At 41.7% G+C, this 18,359-nt stretch overlaps 1 protein-coding gene across 2 annotated transcripts in view; it reads right to left on the bottom strand.

The window, feature by feature from the left end:
- Positions 1-3,642: 3,642 nt before the first annotated feature.
- The window catches only part of whrnb (whirlin b), a 31,438-nt gene continuing 16,721 nt past the window's right edge, over positions 3,643-18,359 (bottom strand). The window contains exons 4-12 of one of the 2 annotated variants that reach the window (XM_085786364.1): positions 13,245-13,519; positions 11,391-11,427; positions 10,208-10,393; positions 9,611-9,802; positions 8,529-8,603; positions 6,608-7,298; positions 5,677-5,855; positions 4,876-5,001; positions 3,643-4,110 (exon numbers count right to left, since the gene is read on the bottom strand). In XM_085786364.1, the coding sequence (XP_085642490.1) occupies positions 3,934-4,110; positions 4,876-5,001; positions 5,677-5,855; positions 6,608-7,298; positions 8,529-8,603; positions 9,611-9,802; positions 10,208-10,393; positions 11,391-11,427; positions 13,245-13,519 (1,938 nt within the window). In that variant the 3' untranslated portion in view covers positions 3,643-3,933. The remainder of the gene's footprint in view (positions 4,111-4,875; positions 5,002-5,676; positions 5,856-6,607; positions 7,299-8,528; positions 8,604-9,610; positions 9,803-10,207; positions 10,394-11,390; positions 11,428-13,244; positions 13,520-18,359) is intronic. The other variant, XM_085786365.1, reaches the window with a different exon arrangement.

Here is an 18,359-nt window from a genome sequence, read left to right as displayed (position 1 = left end):
GGAGGACCTACTGCAGGGCATTCGTTCGATGCAGGCATGAGAGTGCATGTGTTTTGAATTTATGGTCCAATATTCCTTTTCAGATATCTGACAAATAGGGTATATAATAATAATAATAATAATGATGATAATAATATAACACAACTGTAAAATGGAAATTACATGATGATGATTAGATGATATTCATTAGAAAAACAAGCACATGTTCGCATTTATCTAAGCAAATATTGATATTTATCTAGTTGGCCCGAGTGTATTACTTTGGATTATGGCTATGATTAAAAAATAAATCTTGGGTTATGTGGAACAAATAGCCTATGTGTTTTGAAAGAAACAGTCCAAATACAAGCTGGACATGTGATTTACATCCCTCTCAACAGATGCTGCACTGCACTTCTGCTGAATTAGCTTAGTGTATTTTTAGATTGTCCTGAGTCCGGGTTCAAATTTGATTATGAAAAAAATTGTATACTGTGGATATAATAGAAAACAATTTGTTTGGCCTCTGTTGAAACAGAGTCAGATAAATCAAATATACAGTAAATGCTTTTAAAGGGGCACTCCAAGCCATTAAGGCTAGGTATACTTCTGCATTTTAGTTTTAAAGCACATCACTTCTGCTACATTTCCTTCTGCCGTCCGCACCACTTAGTCTTTAAAACAAGAGACTTTCAGAAACTCTGCTGGACACAGTTCTTTTTTTAAAACGAATGGACATCCGACAAATTGGAGAAAACAAACCAAATCTCCAGTTTGTAATGAAAAAAAATTATGTATTGACATTTGATAATTATTTATGTAGAAAAAGTAACAACAAAAACACTGATTGTCGCTAAGGTCTATATTCTGAACTCTCTGCCCTTAAAGCACACACAATCTACAGTCTCCCCCTTCCCCTCTTTAGATGGAGCCATAAACTAAAACCCACATTCCAGTGGTGACCAGCACACACAGATCTGAGAGGAATATAAAATTAAATATTTAACAATTCTGTAACGTGCATGTTGTTTTTTTTTACATGTATTTAAATAAATTCCTGTATTTCTATAATCTAGACGGCAATATCCTATAACATCTTAGAACCATATCTTTCATGTGACCATACAATCAGCATCCTTTACACAACAGACTACATACTGTAGCATTATCATTATAATCAAGGGACTTTAAGACTTTTGATTTAGTGACAGCTTATGTTTTTCATCAGTTCACAACAAGTATTATGCTTGAATTGAGGCCTGATGAAACCCACTTTTGAATTGTTAATTTCTGTCATTTTAAGTGCCATTTGGATTATATGTTGCTTCCTTAACACTTCATGGTCATGGTAGAGGGCAGATGTGTAAGTTTATCTCGTAAACTTTAGATTTAACAGTTTAGAAGTGTCATGGAAATTTACTCTTTTCTAAGCTGAAACAAAGGAGAAGATAAATAACACCTCTGAAACGTGCACCAGGAATAATACTGCTGATCACATCCCATGCCCCTTAGCTTAGCTCCACTTCGCTCTTCACTGAGTTCTCTCAATGCTGAGCTCTCAGCCTTGTGCTGTTGGCAATGCCTATTACCAATGCTTAGCCACGGCTCATAGCCAATACCCTGAGCCATGCTCTTAGCTGCAGCTTTTGCTATCTTGCTGTTTTGGCCATTCATCTCCATGCGTCTTTTATTTCTATAACCCAAGTTAAAACCAAGTAAACAGCAAAAGTTTAGCAGAGTAAGTTTTGGAACTTTTTAATTATTATCACTATTTCTTTTTGAGAAAGAGCCATCCTGCAAATGCCCGCCTATTCTTATGGTATTTTATAAAAACAAACGCATTCAAGTTTTATTTCGCATCAACTGCCTGCATAGAGGCCTACAATGAGATCAAGAGTGGCTAAGACAAAACGTCTACTGTCAAACTTCACTGAGGCTGAACCACTGAGACACTGACAGAACCCAGAACTCATCTCCAAGAGTCCTTATTCTCTAGTTTTCAAGTTTGATTTGTTTTGCACTATTTGTGCAAATATTATAGCTTCACCCCTAAAACAAATTGAAACAGAATCACGGTAACCTGACCTGTTAAATTAAAGGTCTATCACAGGGAGATTTCTGATCATGCACGCCATGTTTTTGTTTAGTATTGACTGCACTGAATATTTCCAAGTATTTAAGCTACTGTACCTATCTTAGCCATGTCAGCTGTTATCTTATATGGAGTTGAAATGGTAAGTCCTTCACAGTAGGCTGCTTAAGTCTGGGCTAGGTGGACCTATTAATTTTGATTTTATTATGGTAATATTTTTCTTTTTCTTTTTTTTTTATGGAAAATAAGTGCCACTCTTTACTCTGTGATTTCTTATTTGGTATATCTGTCCTCTGTTCTGTTCTTCACAGTTTAATTACAACAATCTGAGCAGTGTTTCCCTGATTCATCTCGTTAGCATCCCATAGAGAGCAGGATAATGATATGATCAATCATACAAGACCCCCATTATCTCATCTGTATGTTTGGATGAAGTTTCATATAGACCAGCCTGTATACTGGAGATGATGTATTTCTAATTGAAAAACAAATGAAGCGCTACATTTATGAAGAGCAGTGATGTGTGTTCACTCCCATGGTCCTGTGTACAACAGAGGCGCATTTAATGGGAAAGACGGCGGTTCGGTTAAATGTAAAGAAACGTCTTGTTTGTGAAGTCACTGTGAACTTTTTCTGTATTAGACCAAAGCCCTGTTTCCCTAACTGCGCTGTGAGTCTAAACATAACAGTTTCACAACAACTGTTTTGCTCAGTTGCTCAGAATCAACACAATTGAGCAACATGTCCTCATTAAGTTGTCATGGCAACTTCTTCAACGAAATAAATATATGAATATAAATGTCATTTCTGAGCAGACAGGACTGATATAGAAACATCCTACACTCAGTGAACATTAGAATTATAAAGAATAAAATTCTCCAGTACATTTACATTTTCTGTCTATTATTATACTACTTCATATGATGTTATAAGTAAACTTAAGCCGTGTTTCCTGCTAACCTGTTTGCAAATTAGGTTGTGTGGACCCACTTACATTATGAAATGGAGCCACATACAATAGGTGCACTTTCATCCACAGCCTTAATCATTGTCTTCAGTCCCCGTCAGTCCACAGCCACAGGTTTGACATGTTAACATAACAGGCCTTATTTGGTCTTTACATTAGTTCATTTTCTCTGTCTATCAGAAACTATATAATGTGATAAACGATATATGTAAATCATGAAGGAAATATGCCCTGATGAAGCCGAAACATGTTGGTGTTTTTAATGTTAGCCTGGCCATTCAATAAAGGCTTTTTAATTTTTTGTACCAGAGAAGAGTTGCCTTGGATCCCGTTTTGTTCCAGTTTGATTGCATATCCCGACCAAAAACCACCTTCCTGGATACTATTACTGCAACGAACCCACATGAGCGCTCTATCTGCTGTTTTTTGTTCATAAAGGAAATATGTTTAGCAGGAAATATAGCTGTGAATGAATTACATTTCTTATTAACCTAATGAGAATATGTTGGATTTATTAATTTATGTATTTAGAAAGTCACAATGTGGCTAGACTGTTCACTTGGTGGTTGTTATTGGACCAGACTCACTTCATATACACTTACAGTATTGCGGCATTTTACTGGGTACCTCTGTAATGAAAATTAGAGTAATCAAACTTGATTTGATTTGATTAATTGTGATGAACATAAATTATCCTCCCTCCTTCCAGAGTGACTCAGATATCATATGACATTTTCATGTTTCATACAAAGGATAACTCAAGACTGAGAGTGCAAAGAATGTAACATTAGATTAAAATGAGGGCCATGATGTATATATTATGATTGAGTTCATATGGTTCCCTCAAGCAGTAAAATGGTGTCTTCTTAGCTGCATGAAGTCCAAAATCTTCATATCAGAGTCCTGGCTCAATCACCAGAAAGTCAATGTAGTCCTTCTCTTTGGACTTGAAGGCCTCTGCAATGATACGGGCGGCGTCCTTATGCTCCTGACCTCTAAGAGAGATGCCATTGACCTCTAGGATGACCAGGCCCACCTTCAGCTTCTCGCAGTTATAAGCTGAGCCTCCTTTCTGTCAGTACAGAAGGAGAAAAGGCAGAACATATTCAGACAGAGAATGCATGTGTGCAGTTTCATACAACAAGTCTAACTAAAGTCAGAAGTCTTTGCACTGCTAGAGTGATTTATATGTCCTTCTATATAAGATTTTAACAGATACAGCCCAAAAGGAATTATTTGCAACCACAGAACAATTTTAAAATTAGTCCAAAGCCCATTAATGAACATTGAAAAAACGATAGATTCTTGAACAAAAACGAATAAACGTCCACACGCTGCAGTTGGGAGTAGAGTATGGATGGTGTGAAATGAACTGATCATAGGTGACCTGATATCTGAGATAAACATTGATTATGACTGGAAATGCCCTTTAAGGGTTGAGTGTCTTTACAGACATTGGTGAGTGGGATCAGTGTTGTGATCCCAGATAAATCACAGCTCAGTCAATGATGCCCTACATCATACACTAGTCTGGGTTGGAGTTTGAGAGGCTGGATTCTGCTGAGATGAAGCTGTAACTTATTACATTTGTATCTAATATTAGTGCCTCTCATCCTCACACCTTTGAACATTTTTATGCCATAAAATGTGAGTGGCATTAAAAGGAAATATCAACAGGAGGATGTGGATTGTCTCAGAATGCTAATAAGCCTATGATCAGGTATATGTAGGGTAGGGTAGGTAAAAACCTAGGCCTTGTACGGTGAAAACAGTAAATCTTCATCATGTGTAGCTTCTAACCAAAGCTCAGCCAAACACTACTAGGATACCGTCTCACCTGAATGGTGACTATGCGTGGCATAGGTTGGCGTGTATTGGCTCCACCTTCAATAGCAATGCCGAGGGTGCTGGCATTCTTCACCACTCGTACCAAGGTAGCAGTGGCTTCTGGCACTGGTGTCTGCTGGGAGAGGTCAGAGATACTGAGATTAAGTTTATCTTTAGATCAGAAAGTTAGTCTTCAGATCGAGACCAGACAAAATTGGAAAAAGAGAAACAACAGAAAAAGTTCAACATCGCAGCATGGGACAGAAACAAAGTGTAGCACCATGAATGCACCATGAAGACTGTTGCAGCATGAACTGCATGAAATTGCAGTTCAGATTTCTCTTTATCTACACAATGAACACTCCAGTGGTAAGACAGCCAGCCAGTAATGTAATAATAATGATCAGCTGCTGTTACTTCAAATATGACTGTTTCAGAAAGGTGAAGTCAGTGAACTGAATGCTGAGGGTAGCTTGTCTTAAAACAGAGTGTAGAGATGGTGGGAACATTGTGAATAGGTTTGATAATCACCACAGTTCACTGTTATGAGACAGCAAATTATCACTCATAATCGTTAATCACACTGTTGTATCTGCAGTTAATAGGCTATGATGTAAACTGTCTTTGCATAGCTTCACTCCATGAAGTAAAAGCAATTAAGGAAGTCCCAGTATGTTGAATTCACAAACTCATGATAAACTACTCACACATTTAATACAGATTAATTAGTTACATTTGTGACCTCAGCACAATGCGACCATGACCAATCAACTGATGTGTTTAAGTGGTTACGACAGCGTGACACACTCACTTGTCTGACGGCCCCTGAAGTAGGGTAGAACTGGGCCCCTGGCTGTTCAAGATGGCGCTTCTGGTTCTTGCTGGGTCGAGGGCTGCCGTCCTTACTGAGGCCTCCTGCCTCGGCTATGTCCACCCCGCTGTCCTCACTCAGGGTCTGGCCACTGTCTGACAGCTGGGACAGCGTGGCCCCTGGATGTGACATTGTCGTCTTAGTTTATGGAGCAGTAAATATATGCAGAGCAACAGGGGTCAGGTCTGGTCTTGGATTGTGCCCTGAGCTGAGTTACATCTTAGTATGATGCTGCTTTGCAGAAAGCAAGAGATGCGCTCTCACTGATGTTATTGTTATTTACTGTTGATGCAAACCAGCTGCCTTGAGTTCAAAAATGTGTGCTTGAAAAACATATGTTTAAGAGATTATCTATGTAAAATATGTAAATAAATGTGATTAGTTACCTTCCACAAGAGTGCCAGAGAAAATAGTTTCTGTGCAGTTGTACAATAAAAAATATAGATCAAAAGATAAATAAATAAATAAATAAGCTTTTGCTGGTCAAAGATTCCTCATTAGCCTTTTAATGTAAACCATCTGCAGGAGGTGTTGAATTCACTGACAGTGGCCTAACACCTATCAAAGGAAGGAAAATTGAATGTTTGGAAATAAATCTGTTAATGAGAAAATCTGGTTTGTCTTATCGAGGGAGAACAGTACTTAATGTACAATATGTAACCCAATTTTCTTTCAGGATGTTGGGATCAAAGCTGAAATATTGTGCGCTGGCTCCACATACTAACTCTGTTGCCAGATACACAGCTGGGTATATGGCACCATATGCTTAGTGGTACATGTGTAGTTGCCAATTTAGTTTAAAACCGGGTTAAAACATGGGTTTTGCACAAACAATACAAATACGGACATGTGCTGCTGCATACTTTCATACCTCTTTGCTGTGGTCTGGAGTCTGCAGACAGCCAGTTCATGTCGGTTGCCATAACTTTCTGAGGCAGGGCAGGTGAGCAGTGGGGGTCGGGACTACAGGGTGGAGCAGCAGGTGTGATGAGGGAGGGGCAGGGGGAGGGACATGGCGAGGGATGTGGCGATGGGTGCGGGGAGACCAAGGGGGATGCCGCTTTGGAAGAGGACGCAGACTTCGACAAGATGTAGGATTTCTCGTAGGAGGAAGATCTGGAGGAGAGCTTGACGGACGCCTGCGGTTTCGCAGAGTCCCGGTGGTGCAGGAAGCCGGGGCAGGTGTGGTGTCCCGAGCTAGATCTGAGGTGGTGGCCGGGATGGTGGTGGAAGTGATGAGCAAAGTATGGGTGGTTGAGGTGTTCGGCGTCGCAGGGCTGAAAGAAAGTGTGATGCAGTGCATTGAGAGAGGTGTGATGGGTGGCTCCGATGCCCGAGTGGTCGACGGAGGCGGGGGAGGGCTGGTGGGCGATGGGGAGGGATTTAAGCGATTTTTGGAGGCAGTCCTGGAGCAGCTGGTTGGGGCCGGCGCAGAGCTGGCTGGAACCGGGCTGCATCAGCCGGACTGGAGACTTCCGGCCCAGCTCCTTCTCCCTGGACAGCCGGCTCTGGGCCTGGAGAGGAGCGCTCCACAGAAACTCAGCAGACGCCTGCATTTCATCCTGTCAGCAAAAAGAAGGCAACAGAATGAATCACAGATTAATGGAGCTGCTCCCCCCACTCTGACATGTACACATAATGAAAGAAAGACAGAAATGTATAAGTTATTATCCTTAAAACTTTCAGTGCTGATTTATCCATCCATTTTTTCCTGCTTATCTGGGGTTGGGTAGGTAAAACAGAGAGTTTCAAACATCTCTCTCCAGCAGCTCTTCTTCTTGGGGCATCCCGAGGCATTTCCAGGCCAGAGAGAAAACCGCTGCTCCGGGGTCTCTTCCCACTTGGGCATTCCCATGAGACCTCTAAACGGAGGCTGCCAGGAAGCATAACTTATCAGATGCCAAACAGCCTTGTCTGGTTCCTCGACGCAAAGGAGCAGCAGCTCTACTCTAAACTCCCCTGGATGTCTGAGCTCCTCACTCTGTCTCTGGGGCTGAGCTGAGTCACCCTACGGAGGAAAACCCATTTCAGCCGCTTTCATCTGGAGTCTCTCTTCTTTCAGTCACTACCCAAAGCTCATGACACATAGGTGAGGGTTGGAGCAAAAATTGACGAGTAAATTGAGAGCTTCGCTACTCAGTGATCTGCACTAGGGTTATGGATAAGACGTCCCCTGAGTTTCAGACTCTGCCTCCTTCACGGATGACGTGTCAGCTGAGTTCAGCAGCTCAAATTATTCTTTCCACTGATCAACGACTTTCCCAGTCAGGACACAACCTGGGCCGAGCCTTGCTTCCCCGTTCGGATTCACCAAACACCTTACCAAAACTTCATTGGTGCCAGTGGTGAATGTTTTGGTTATAACTGTGAACCAACTGTTCATTTTTTATTCAGAATAAGATGATAAATATTCATCAAAATTGCAGCTCAGTAAAAACATTCCACACCTCTAAAGCTCTGTAGTATTTCGAGTTAAACATAATCTCTGATTTTGTGGTAGGTTTGTGTGGTTAGTTTATAACGAGCAGTTTATCTGTATCAGATAAACTACGGATCTCGTGAGATTAATGTGAAGCAGCTCTGTTGCATATGCTGTTTCTTATTCTCATGGTTAACCTTGCACTTGTTCCTGTAGGATGTGATTACCATCAAAGCTCCGATGAATTTCTCTAATGGGGATTTTAATCTAATCTGTCCTCTGGATATTATATGCTCTGTGAAACATTAAATCACAATGCAATTATGCATGCCCAATTTTTCTGGAAGATAAAATTTTAAAAAATGAGACGTACCAGTGTGATGTTCTGTAAGGCTTTAGTGTTTTCCTCCTGCTCTTTTTGTGTCCAGTCGCTAATACAGCCATCAGTCTGAAAGAAAGAGTGTGAGTATGAAGCACTTTAGTACTGCAGGGGCCAAATCTGTGATAACAACATTAGCCTATTCAATGCTACAAGGACATGAACGGCCCCTCGGGGCGGTGTGCAGAGTCCAAGTCAGTAAGAACAAAGTCGGTTATAGAAAATTCACATTTCACTCAGTATGAACAAAACCACAACCTGAACCATATACCAATCAGCCATAACATCATGACTACCTGCCTAATACAGTATATAGTAAAGATCCCCCTTCTGCCAAAAAAACCCAGCTCTTGCTACACGTTGCAGGGTGGGGCCCCTCGTAGATTGTTTGTTTGTTCTGCAACAGCGTTTTGCACTTCTCATAATTACTCAGAGACTATTTGGACCAGACCAACCATTGTTTTCCATATTTAATATTAGCCTATATATCACACATTGAGCCTAGCCATACCAATGAAAGATGACCAGATATGGCACACAATTCACTTCTTTTTATCTCAACAGAAGAATTTAAATGTCAGTAAAATGTTACTGATAACTCAGATGCTATCTTATCAGCTGATTTAAAACATCCCCCCCTCCCCCACCACCCAGAGGTTACCATGGTGATTTTATCTGCTTAGGTTTTACTGAGATAAGGATTCAGTTGTCTAAACTCAGGCTTACCAATCAAATATCCTAACTGTTTTCACACAAGGATATACATTTTCTGACAGAGGAGACTGTTTCATCCTATTCAGTGAGATCTGATTGGCTTAATGTTAGGAAATGAATTAGCATTGTGTGGCAGTACGCCAGCACACCCTGCATTATTGCATCATACTCTACCACATAAATCATTTCATTTTTCTGTCAGATGATTTGGGAAGCAGCCATGTAACTAGAGGCTGTAACAAGGTGGTCATTAGCGCAAAGTAACCTTGGCAAAGTTTTAAAAAATCTCTTTCAGTGATTATCATGCTCTATCAAGTCTCATTTCTATATTGAATGTCAGTGGAAGCAGATAAGGGCTTTACCGTGGCGGGGACGGTCTGTCCTCCATCATGGATCACAGAGGCGGTGTGGTTGCAGTGGCCCTGTAGGTGCGGCACTCCCAGGCCTCCATGCCAGGGCTGGTGGGCTTCCCGCTCACGGTGCAACACCAGCCTGTCGTACAGCTCAAGATCCTGGGGGATAACCAGACTCCGCACCTCGGACAACATGGACAGCTGCAGGGAAGTAAATGGCAGAAAATGATATAAGAAAGCAAGGGTTTTTTATACGCACATCACGTTTTCCTGAGGTGCAGCCTAGGGCAATACAAATACCATGGAAAACACGTTTGTGTGCAATAAAAATCACTGTGTGACTATCAGTGTGCGGGCATAACCATTTTTTCTCCACAGAAAATGATACAAGACCATGTTTTATTTTGTTTTACTGTTGATAATCAATTGTCACATTGATAATGACTGATGTTTTTTCTTTCTTTTCCTCTATTATATACAGTAACTCAACAAAACCAGATACAGAAATGAGCAGCCAAACAGAGGACACACAACTGCGAGTAGCACAAACACAATGGAAATGTTTCAGGGGGACAATAAAAAGTTATGCACACAGGATTGTTTCACCTTTGCGTGTGTGTTGAAGAGCTCGAACAGAGCCATGACCAAAGACTCCACTCCTATGTGTCCGTCCTGGTACTCCTGCAGGTAGTAGCCCATGGTCTTCCTTTCTGGTTCTGTCAGCAGCATGTAGGCCTGCTGCTCCAGAGACAGCAGCACACCGGGCGGGCCCACGCCTCTGTACAGTGCAGGCTGGATGGAGGGACAGATAGCAAGACATGTGAGGGAAGATGAAAAGAAAACATCCATAGCTTAGCTCACATTAACACCCACAGGCAATTTTAGAGTTACTAATCAATCTAGCGTGCATGTCTTTGGACTTTGCGAGGAAGCTGGAGTACCCAGAGAGAACCCACACAGGTACAGGGAGAACATGCAAACTACACTCCACATGCGAACCACTGTGCCACTGTCACACTGTCAAAAGAAAACATGATAGTAGAAAAAGAAAAGAAAAATGGTCTGTAGCATGCAGAGAGAAAGTCTCAGACTCCCCACCCTCCCAACATAATCCTCCACACACATATCTGATCTGTTCACAGTCAGACCAAATCAACTTGTTTGCCATCAGTGGTTTACTCTTCATTTGCGGCTCAACTTGAAAATAGCTTTTCTCACTGTTGGCAGACTGAGTTTCAGCAAAATCCAATGGTCTTACAACCACTCGACCAACAAGCACCACAGGTCTTAGACTCTTAATTTTCTTGCCACATTAAGGTCCCATCAGAAAGCAGGCACATGGCAAGTAAAGGGGGATAAACATCACAGTTGCACACATTACTGGAGTAATAGTTTAGATTATTCAAAAGAACGGACTGACTGCAGGACATGGAAAACAAAAAGATTGTAGAATATGATACTGTAGACATGTTCTCTACAAAACTGCACACATTTTGACACAGGAATGGCAGTTCCTTGCATTATATTCACCTTAAATAATAGAGTCTCAACTGGGTCAGACAGCTTAGTTAGAGGAGCTGACTGGAGACTGTGGCAGAAAGTCATAAGTAGCTCCTGGTATTCCACCATCACAAGATTAAAATTCAAGTAGCATCGTGTTTGATTTGGTTAACTCAAAACAAAACGGGACAGACATGGACATACAACATGCCGAGTCAGACAAGTCAAGATCATACATGCTCATTAGTGTTACAGTATGTACAGGGTGATGCACGACTGCCATTCTTACCTTTCCTAATACATGTGTGGCTCTGGCTGACGATGGTCTGCAAACAAAGCATAAAACAATGCAAAGCATATTCAAGACACAAATCACCTCCACTTAGTTTATAATCATCCAACAAAACACTTTGTCGAGAGCAACACATCAACATGAATGTATTACCTCACCAATTCTTGTGCATGTAGAACATTACAAAACACAACATTATTGCCCCGCCTGCAGCAACATGAGTTTAATGAAGTGTGTAGCTGAGAGCCAACTTGAATGATTTATTAGGCAGCAGCCGGCAGAGGAATTTATACTTCCCCTAACTCCCAATCAGGGCCAACTCCATTAGGGGCTGGAGACAGATGGATGAGGGAGGGAGAGCGGTATCTCCACACACTGCTCTGCTGTCAGACACAATGGAGACGTCAAACACAATCCTCCATGACAGGGCATGGGCAGGGTTTTCTTGTCCCCAAACAGAGCCTCTCTCTGTGATGGCATCTCTATTAGATAAGATTATGTTCATAAAATGACAGCGTTTCTGTCTCAGAAACTGAGAGGCACTGATTATATAGACTCTGGAAAATGTGGTGTCCATTCAAAATAAGACCAGGGCAAAGCCTATGGTATTATGTGTGGACCTACTACTATGGTCAAATCATCACATGATCATCAAACAAATGAATTAAAACACAGCTGTGATTTCAGCTGTATTGTCTATCTTTCCTCTCTCATGCAGCTCACAGCCTCTGTCTAGTTCCATAATAGTTTTATTTACTTCAACTCCAGCAGGTAACAGGCTTTTATTAGAGGCAGCTCTTCATGTCCAACTCCCTCTGTTTGTTATGGAGAGTTGTTAAATGTAGTACAGGTTAAAACAAACACAACACATCCTGTAATCATTTCAAATTAAAAGCACTCTGGTGTTTCACTAAGTGGAAACCCTTTATCTCTCAGCAGTGCATGTATTGTCTTATTTCTGGTTGCTGGTATTTGTTGTTAACATTTTATTCAGACCTGCTAATTCCTTTGCGTTAGCAACAACTTCACTCTGTTGGCTTCCTCTGTTTTTCCCCTCTTCTTTCTTCTTCGTACTTCCTACAAACCTTGTGAACTGAGGCAGGCTGCAAACACCCACTCAAGTAAATAAATGTGAGAGTCTAAACAGAGAGAGACAGAGGAGCAGACGCACACAAAGAGAAGCTCCTCCTCCCAGGGCGACAGTTCTTTTCAAGTTCATTGTTGCAAAAGAAGCAACAAGCAAACACACACAAAAAGTGCTTTGTTACAAATCCACGTGGTAATTAAAGATCAGAACTATGTGTGATTGAGAATCGATTGTTGCCTGGAAGAGAGAAATGCGTTTCTGGTATAAAGCTGGGTGTAAAGCTGGGATTGAAGAGCAAAACAAGTACTGCTATCTCCACCTGCAGTAGATCATGTGAACTGTGTTTCAATTACTAGTTACATACTTGCTCCGTTCCATCTGACAGCAGAAACACAAAACATGTAAAAATGAACAGCTTCATTGTGAATGCAGCTGCTTTATAAAACTGTTTATGTGACTGCAGGGAGGAGGAGAGAAGAGAACAGATACAGTGCTGAAACCAGCTGACACAAGGCTTTCCATCCAGGCTACACAAAACTAATTGTTGAAAATAATGGATGTTGTGCTCAACACGTGACATATTATCATTAGCGATCACTCTGAACATTATAACAAATAGCTTAGTAGTGTTTGAATGTTGCTGCTCCTGGTTTCTCTCCTTCCTCCCCATCTCTCCTCTCAGCTCAGCCTGCACAACGTGGGCATTTATGTACCATTGCTTTTGACAGTTCTAGTACTTATTTGTCTGACCGAACTGTACTCACCTCGAACTGCAGGTACTGGCACTGGCATTAGTGTGGACAGCAGCAGCGGCCGTGGGGTTGGTGACAGAGCTCGGGTTAGCTGTTGCACTGGTCTCTGCTATGCCCTGACTGCAGATCCATTTGGTTTCATCCACCATTGTGCGTGCGTGAGGCAGGCGACCGACATCCCTCACCTTCATCAGCAGGTGGCGTCCTGATTTGAGGATGTTAACCGCCTCGTCGTGGCAGATGATGACAAAGCTCTGCCCGTTCACCTCCAGGATCTGGTCACCCACCTGCAACAGACCAGTTAAACAATCAATGACGACCCACTATAGACTGACACAGATGCCGGGTAAGCATGGAAGATCGGCATGTAGGTTTGTTTCTGGGAATTCTGGATGCTAACCAGAGATTACGCAAAAGATTTTCCATTTCCTCTACATTCAAAAGTCTTCTGGTAACAAAATCATGTTGTAAGAGATTACCTCATATCATATAGAGGTGCTTTCTGACTGTAGGAATATGCACTGTAGATTCTCTATATTCCTGTATTGTAGAGGACATGTGTACAGTAGTTTGAGTTTACAGCAGGTCTAGCTTCTATATCAATAATGTGGAAGTACCAAAGTCTCACACAGAAAAATGAACACCGTCTCACAACTATTCAGAAACTGAGGTTCAAAACCAGCCGTCAGGAGTCAGGACATTTGTAACTTTGTGATGTCACACCTCCACCAACACAACCCAGTAACTATCTTTTTTCTATTGTTGTTTTAACTTTGTTAAGGACATAACATAACACCAAGTGGTTATTCGATCTCTGAGCTCGCACATTCTGTTCATGTAACTTGCATTTACCAAGCAACAGTATAGCCTTTATTTGATAGCACAGTGAGATAGACAGGAAAGGGGGAGGCAGAGAGAGGGGGAATGACATGCAGGAAAGGTCTGCCCGACGCGGGATTCGAACCGGGGACGCCTGCGTTGAGGACTATAGCCTCTACATGGGGCGGCCGCTTTAACCACTACGCCACGCACCGGCCCTTTGTTATTGTCTTTTGAGGGATTGAGGGATTGTTGCACTGAAAACATCCAGCAAAAATAATTGCTGTTTAAAAAAAATGGAGAAATGAAGCAGTGGTTTGTGTTGATAGATACAGTACAGTACATAGAGCTGGGAATTAGTGAGTCTGTCCTCCTATAAATAACAAACAAGCCCATAGGCTGGTGGTGTTAGCAGCTCATTACAACCCTCAGTGAAACCCAAGGTCGCTCTCACTTTCCCCTCTGGTTCAGTTGTCTGCACGGTGTCACACTCACAGACACACACATAAAAACGAATGCTGCACCGGAGCAAACTGTCCTCCTTTGTACCAGACAAAAGGTGAGGTCCAGGCTCTTTTAAACACAGACTGTAAGAGGACAGTGTCACAGCGATGATCATGTTATTCATGAGAACCAATCATCGGTCACTGCTCTGAAGTCCGAGACAAAACACTAATGCTGCTTTCATAACCGCTGGCCTGTCCCACTTCCATTTCATTTTCTAGCACTGGGATCTTAATGTGACAGATTGTGCAACAGTCCTATTGTTATGAAACGTTGTACATCAAGTACGGTGTTGCTGCTTTTGGGGTTTTGAATTTAAGCAGAGAATGATTGAAGGGAATCACGATGTTACTCAGTGTCTCTGTCAGGTTGTTCAACGCAGTAAGACGTCCACTAGTGTCAAACACTGGACACATTTGCATGAAGAGACTAAAAAACCTTGCCGGCAGCTCTATCAGGCTGTACTGTACTTAGACACCCTGATGCTTTGAGCTAAATGCTAATGTGGGCATACTAACACACCCACACATGGCTATAACACGCTCATGTTTCGTTAATACTTTTTTCAGCATGTTAGCGAACTAACATTAACATTTGCAGAGTAACACTAAACACAGAAGTGGGAAATGTGTTGGACAGACTGAGAAGTCGGGGGACCACCAGCATTGAAACAAGTCATTTATCAATGATAGTCTGGATCTGGATCTTGTTCAGTAGGTTTGTTGCACTTGTGAGTTGAACCCTATAAATCTCCTCATATAGCTACCACCCACTGAACCATCACAAGGCCAGGTTTTCTTCTACCATCATACAGATGGTCTAGTTTCTGTCATTAAAGAAGGCCAACTGCACTAGAGTTGGGAATTATCCGGGGGAGATGATTGGAGGAGCTGGGAGAGGTGACAGCAGCCAGCCCCAAAAGTGAAGCCAATCAGACTGAAACCCAGTGAGTGGGATGCATGTACAGGGGATTACGCCATCAACAATGACAAACTTCAAAGACGCCGATGAGCACTCTCCTCCAAGTGGGAGGTCCAGAGAGGATTGAGAGGACGGGGAGCTCAGATCACACAAGACTTAATGCTGCTCATCTGATCCATCCAGAAAAAATGTGTATTTATTTCTTTCTTTCTGTCTTCTGTCAACCCTTTCCTTCCACCTTTAGTTCTGCAGTTGCTCCACTTTACCTGTGCTTGAGGCAACATGAGCTTTAGCCACTTGAATCTTTATTGGAAATTCATCTTTAATGTTGTTCTGTGCAGGCCATAAAAAATTTGTTAAGTGTTCTCTGATATTTTTATACTTTTATGATGAACTCCTGAAAGACGTCCTGCAACAGAAGACACTGTGTCCTTCCAGCAGCAGCAGCTGCACAGCTACATTTTCTTCCACAATTTACAACCTGACATTGAGTGGGACATTCAACGGGGTCTGAAACTCTCCATGTTTGGAATAAAAGCAGAATAAATTGATGACAAACTCCATTAAAGTCGTTATCAGCATTCACTTGATATTGCATCTACCAGAGGGACATCTTCTACTCCTCAATAAAACTCTGGATGTCTTTCAGCACCAGACACATCCTCCATGTTGATCACTTCGTCCTCGACATTGGAGGGCAGTGATGTCGTTACTGGAGGGAAAAAAAACACTCTCATCTTAATTTGTCAGGATCTTGATATAATGAGAGTTAAATTATGTCCCACATTCACACTGATAACCAGCGTTCCCCTCAGGACTGTCTTCCTCTTGATGTGAAAAACTTTATGGGACCTGTGTTAGCTGAGTCTTATCAGATTTAGATAAACTGCCTGGCTGCAATCCACTGCTGAATAAAGGGCCAATACTCACTCGTATATCTGTTTAATTTGACACTAGCCGTTTAAGAAACAGACTCTGATTTTTTGCCAAAGACGCGGGACGTGATAAACAAACCTGTGGCTTGAGGAGGGACAAACTCTCATTTAGATCAAGTTGAACCATAAGATGCAGAGAGCAAAGAGTTAGCTCATGAGTAAAGGAAATCTCTCAGAAGAGACATAGTTTAATGATTGAAATATGAAATCCTGAGAGTAAGGAAAGATGCCATCTACTCCCTTTGAAATAATATTAAATATTACAAACAATGAATTAAATATGTTCATCTTTATCTTTCAAATCAAGTGTCACAGGCAGCAGAGATGTCTTCAAGGTCAGAAAACAGCCTCTCATTGAAATGTAGAGCAGATTTATATCACTTTCTAATGGATATGGCTCAACAGTTCACTCTCTTTAAGTAATGAATGGACAACAGCAATTGTCACTACGCTGCACAAATATAAATTAGTATTATGGCCTCAGCCAGGGCCATTCACACAGCTGCATAGATCTACTAGTTTCCCAGCAACGCTGAGTTCAGGAGAAACATTGCAATCTCAAACTGTGTCCAGCTAATTCTGCTGCTTTGAGCTTTACACCAGACCAACTATCAACCCTCAGCCATTTCACTCTGAGCTAAATAGTGTTGAACGAACGGTAATGCTGTGTTGCATTCACAACGATCATTCATCTGTTAAAGACAGGTAACCAATGAGAAGAGAGGGTAATCGTAAACATGATTAATGGAAGTACTCAGAGTAACCAATGAGAGCGAGCTAGCCAGGAAGCGACACTAACCAGATTTTGTGTACTGTTGCGTGTTGTGGCTGTGCCTAATGGCTATACAATCTTCTTAGCCAGGATTTCACCCATATACTATACACTCACTGCATTAAAAAGTGCATGGCAGGACTGACCATGTGATCGCCGTCACATTTTGTCTTTCTCCTGAAGTCACTTTTTCTTCCATGTTTTTTAAAACTTATTAAGATTTAGAAATCGGAGGCATTGTATAGCTCACTGGGTTGAGTAGGCGTCCCATATACAGAGGCTCCTCGCTGCATGTCATTCTCCTCTTTGTCTCCCCATTTCCTGTCTCTCTCTGACTATCCTATCAATTAAAGGCATAAAAGTAAAAGAAAATACTTAAAAAAAAAATTTTAAAAATCAAATTCAATCTTTTAGTGTGGAGCCCGTCTTAGTAGCATTTATTCATTTTCCAAATGGTTTCCAATAAAGTCTGTGTAAGAAACCATCTGCCACGTCAGGTTCTGGGCTTAGACTGTGGGCGTACAGAGATTTCCTGGAGGCAATACTTACCAGTGTGTACCTTATGCGACTTGCAAAAACAGCTGTGATAAAGATTAGTTTGTTTTGGCCAGCTCTAATGAAAATTCTTTATACTTGACTTGTGATGATGACCTGCAGCTGTATGTCGCCAGCCCTCCATCTTATTTACTGCCACACAGAGTGGGCGGGGGTCCTAGGAGAGGATATACAGCCTCTTTCTCTTAATGCAATGAAATTCTTCTGCACCGTCCTAGACCACCACACACATTCATGCACACTGTGAGGATGGGCAGCAGCTCACGTCCACAGACAATGGCTGGCTGCAGACTAGTGAATGGAAGTGAAGAGAAAACATCCACTACATTTTTTATATGCCCCTATTCTCTTTCACGCTCTCTGCGCTCTTCTTTTTTTCCTGCTTTCATATATTCTTTCAGAGCCTGTCAAAATGTCCAGTTCTGCAGTATAACCAAGCCAGTCGTAATAAAAGTACCGCAATAATAAAAGTAACTTCTCATCCCAGTGTCAAGTAAACTGAAAGGTGTCACAACGACTTTCAGGGAGCATGCCTTCCAAGCTTCAGTGCCTTTTAAACCTTTCTTTTGTTTGTTTTTAAATCAATCAAATTTCAAGTTTTATTTTTATCCCAAGTCGGAC

Source organism: Trachurus japonicus, chromosome 9, assembly GCF_045865225.1.
Source record: "Trachurus japonicus isolate A0001 chromosome 9, Traja_1.0".
In the NCBI taxonomy this organism is placed as follows: domain Eukaryota; kingdom Metazoa; phylum Chordata; class Actinopteri; order Carangiformes; family Carangidae; genus Trachurus; species Trachurus japonicus.
The sequence above is the reverse complement of the archived record's forward strand: the minus strand, read 5'-3'. Positions and strand labels throughout refer to the sequence as shown.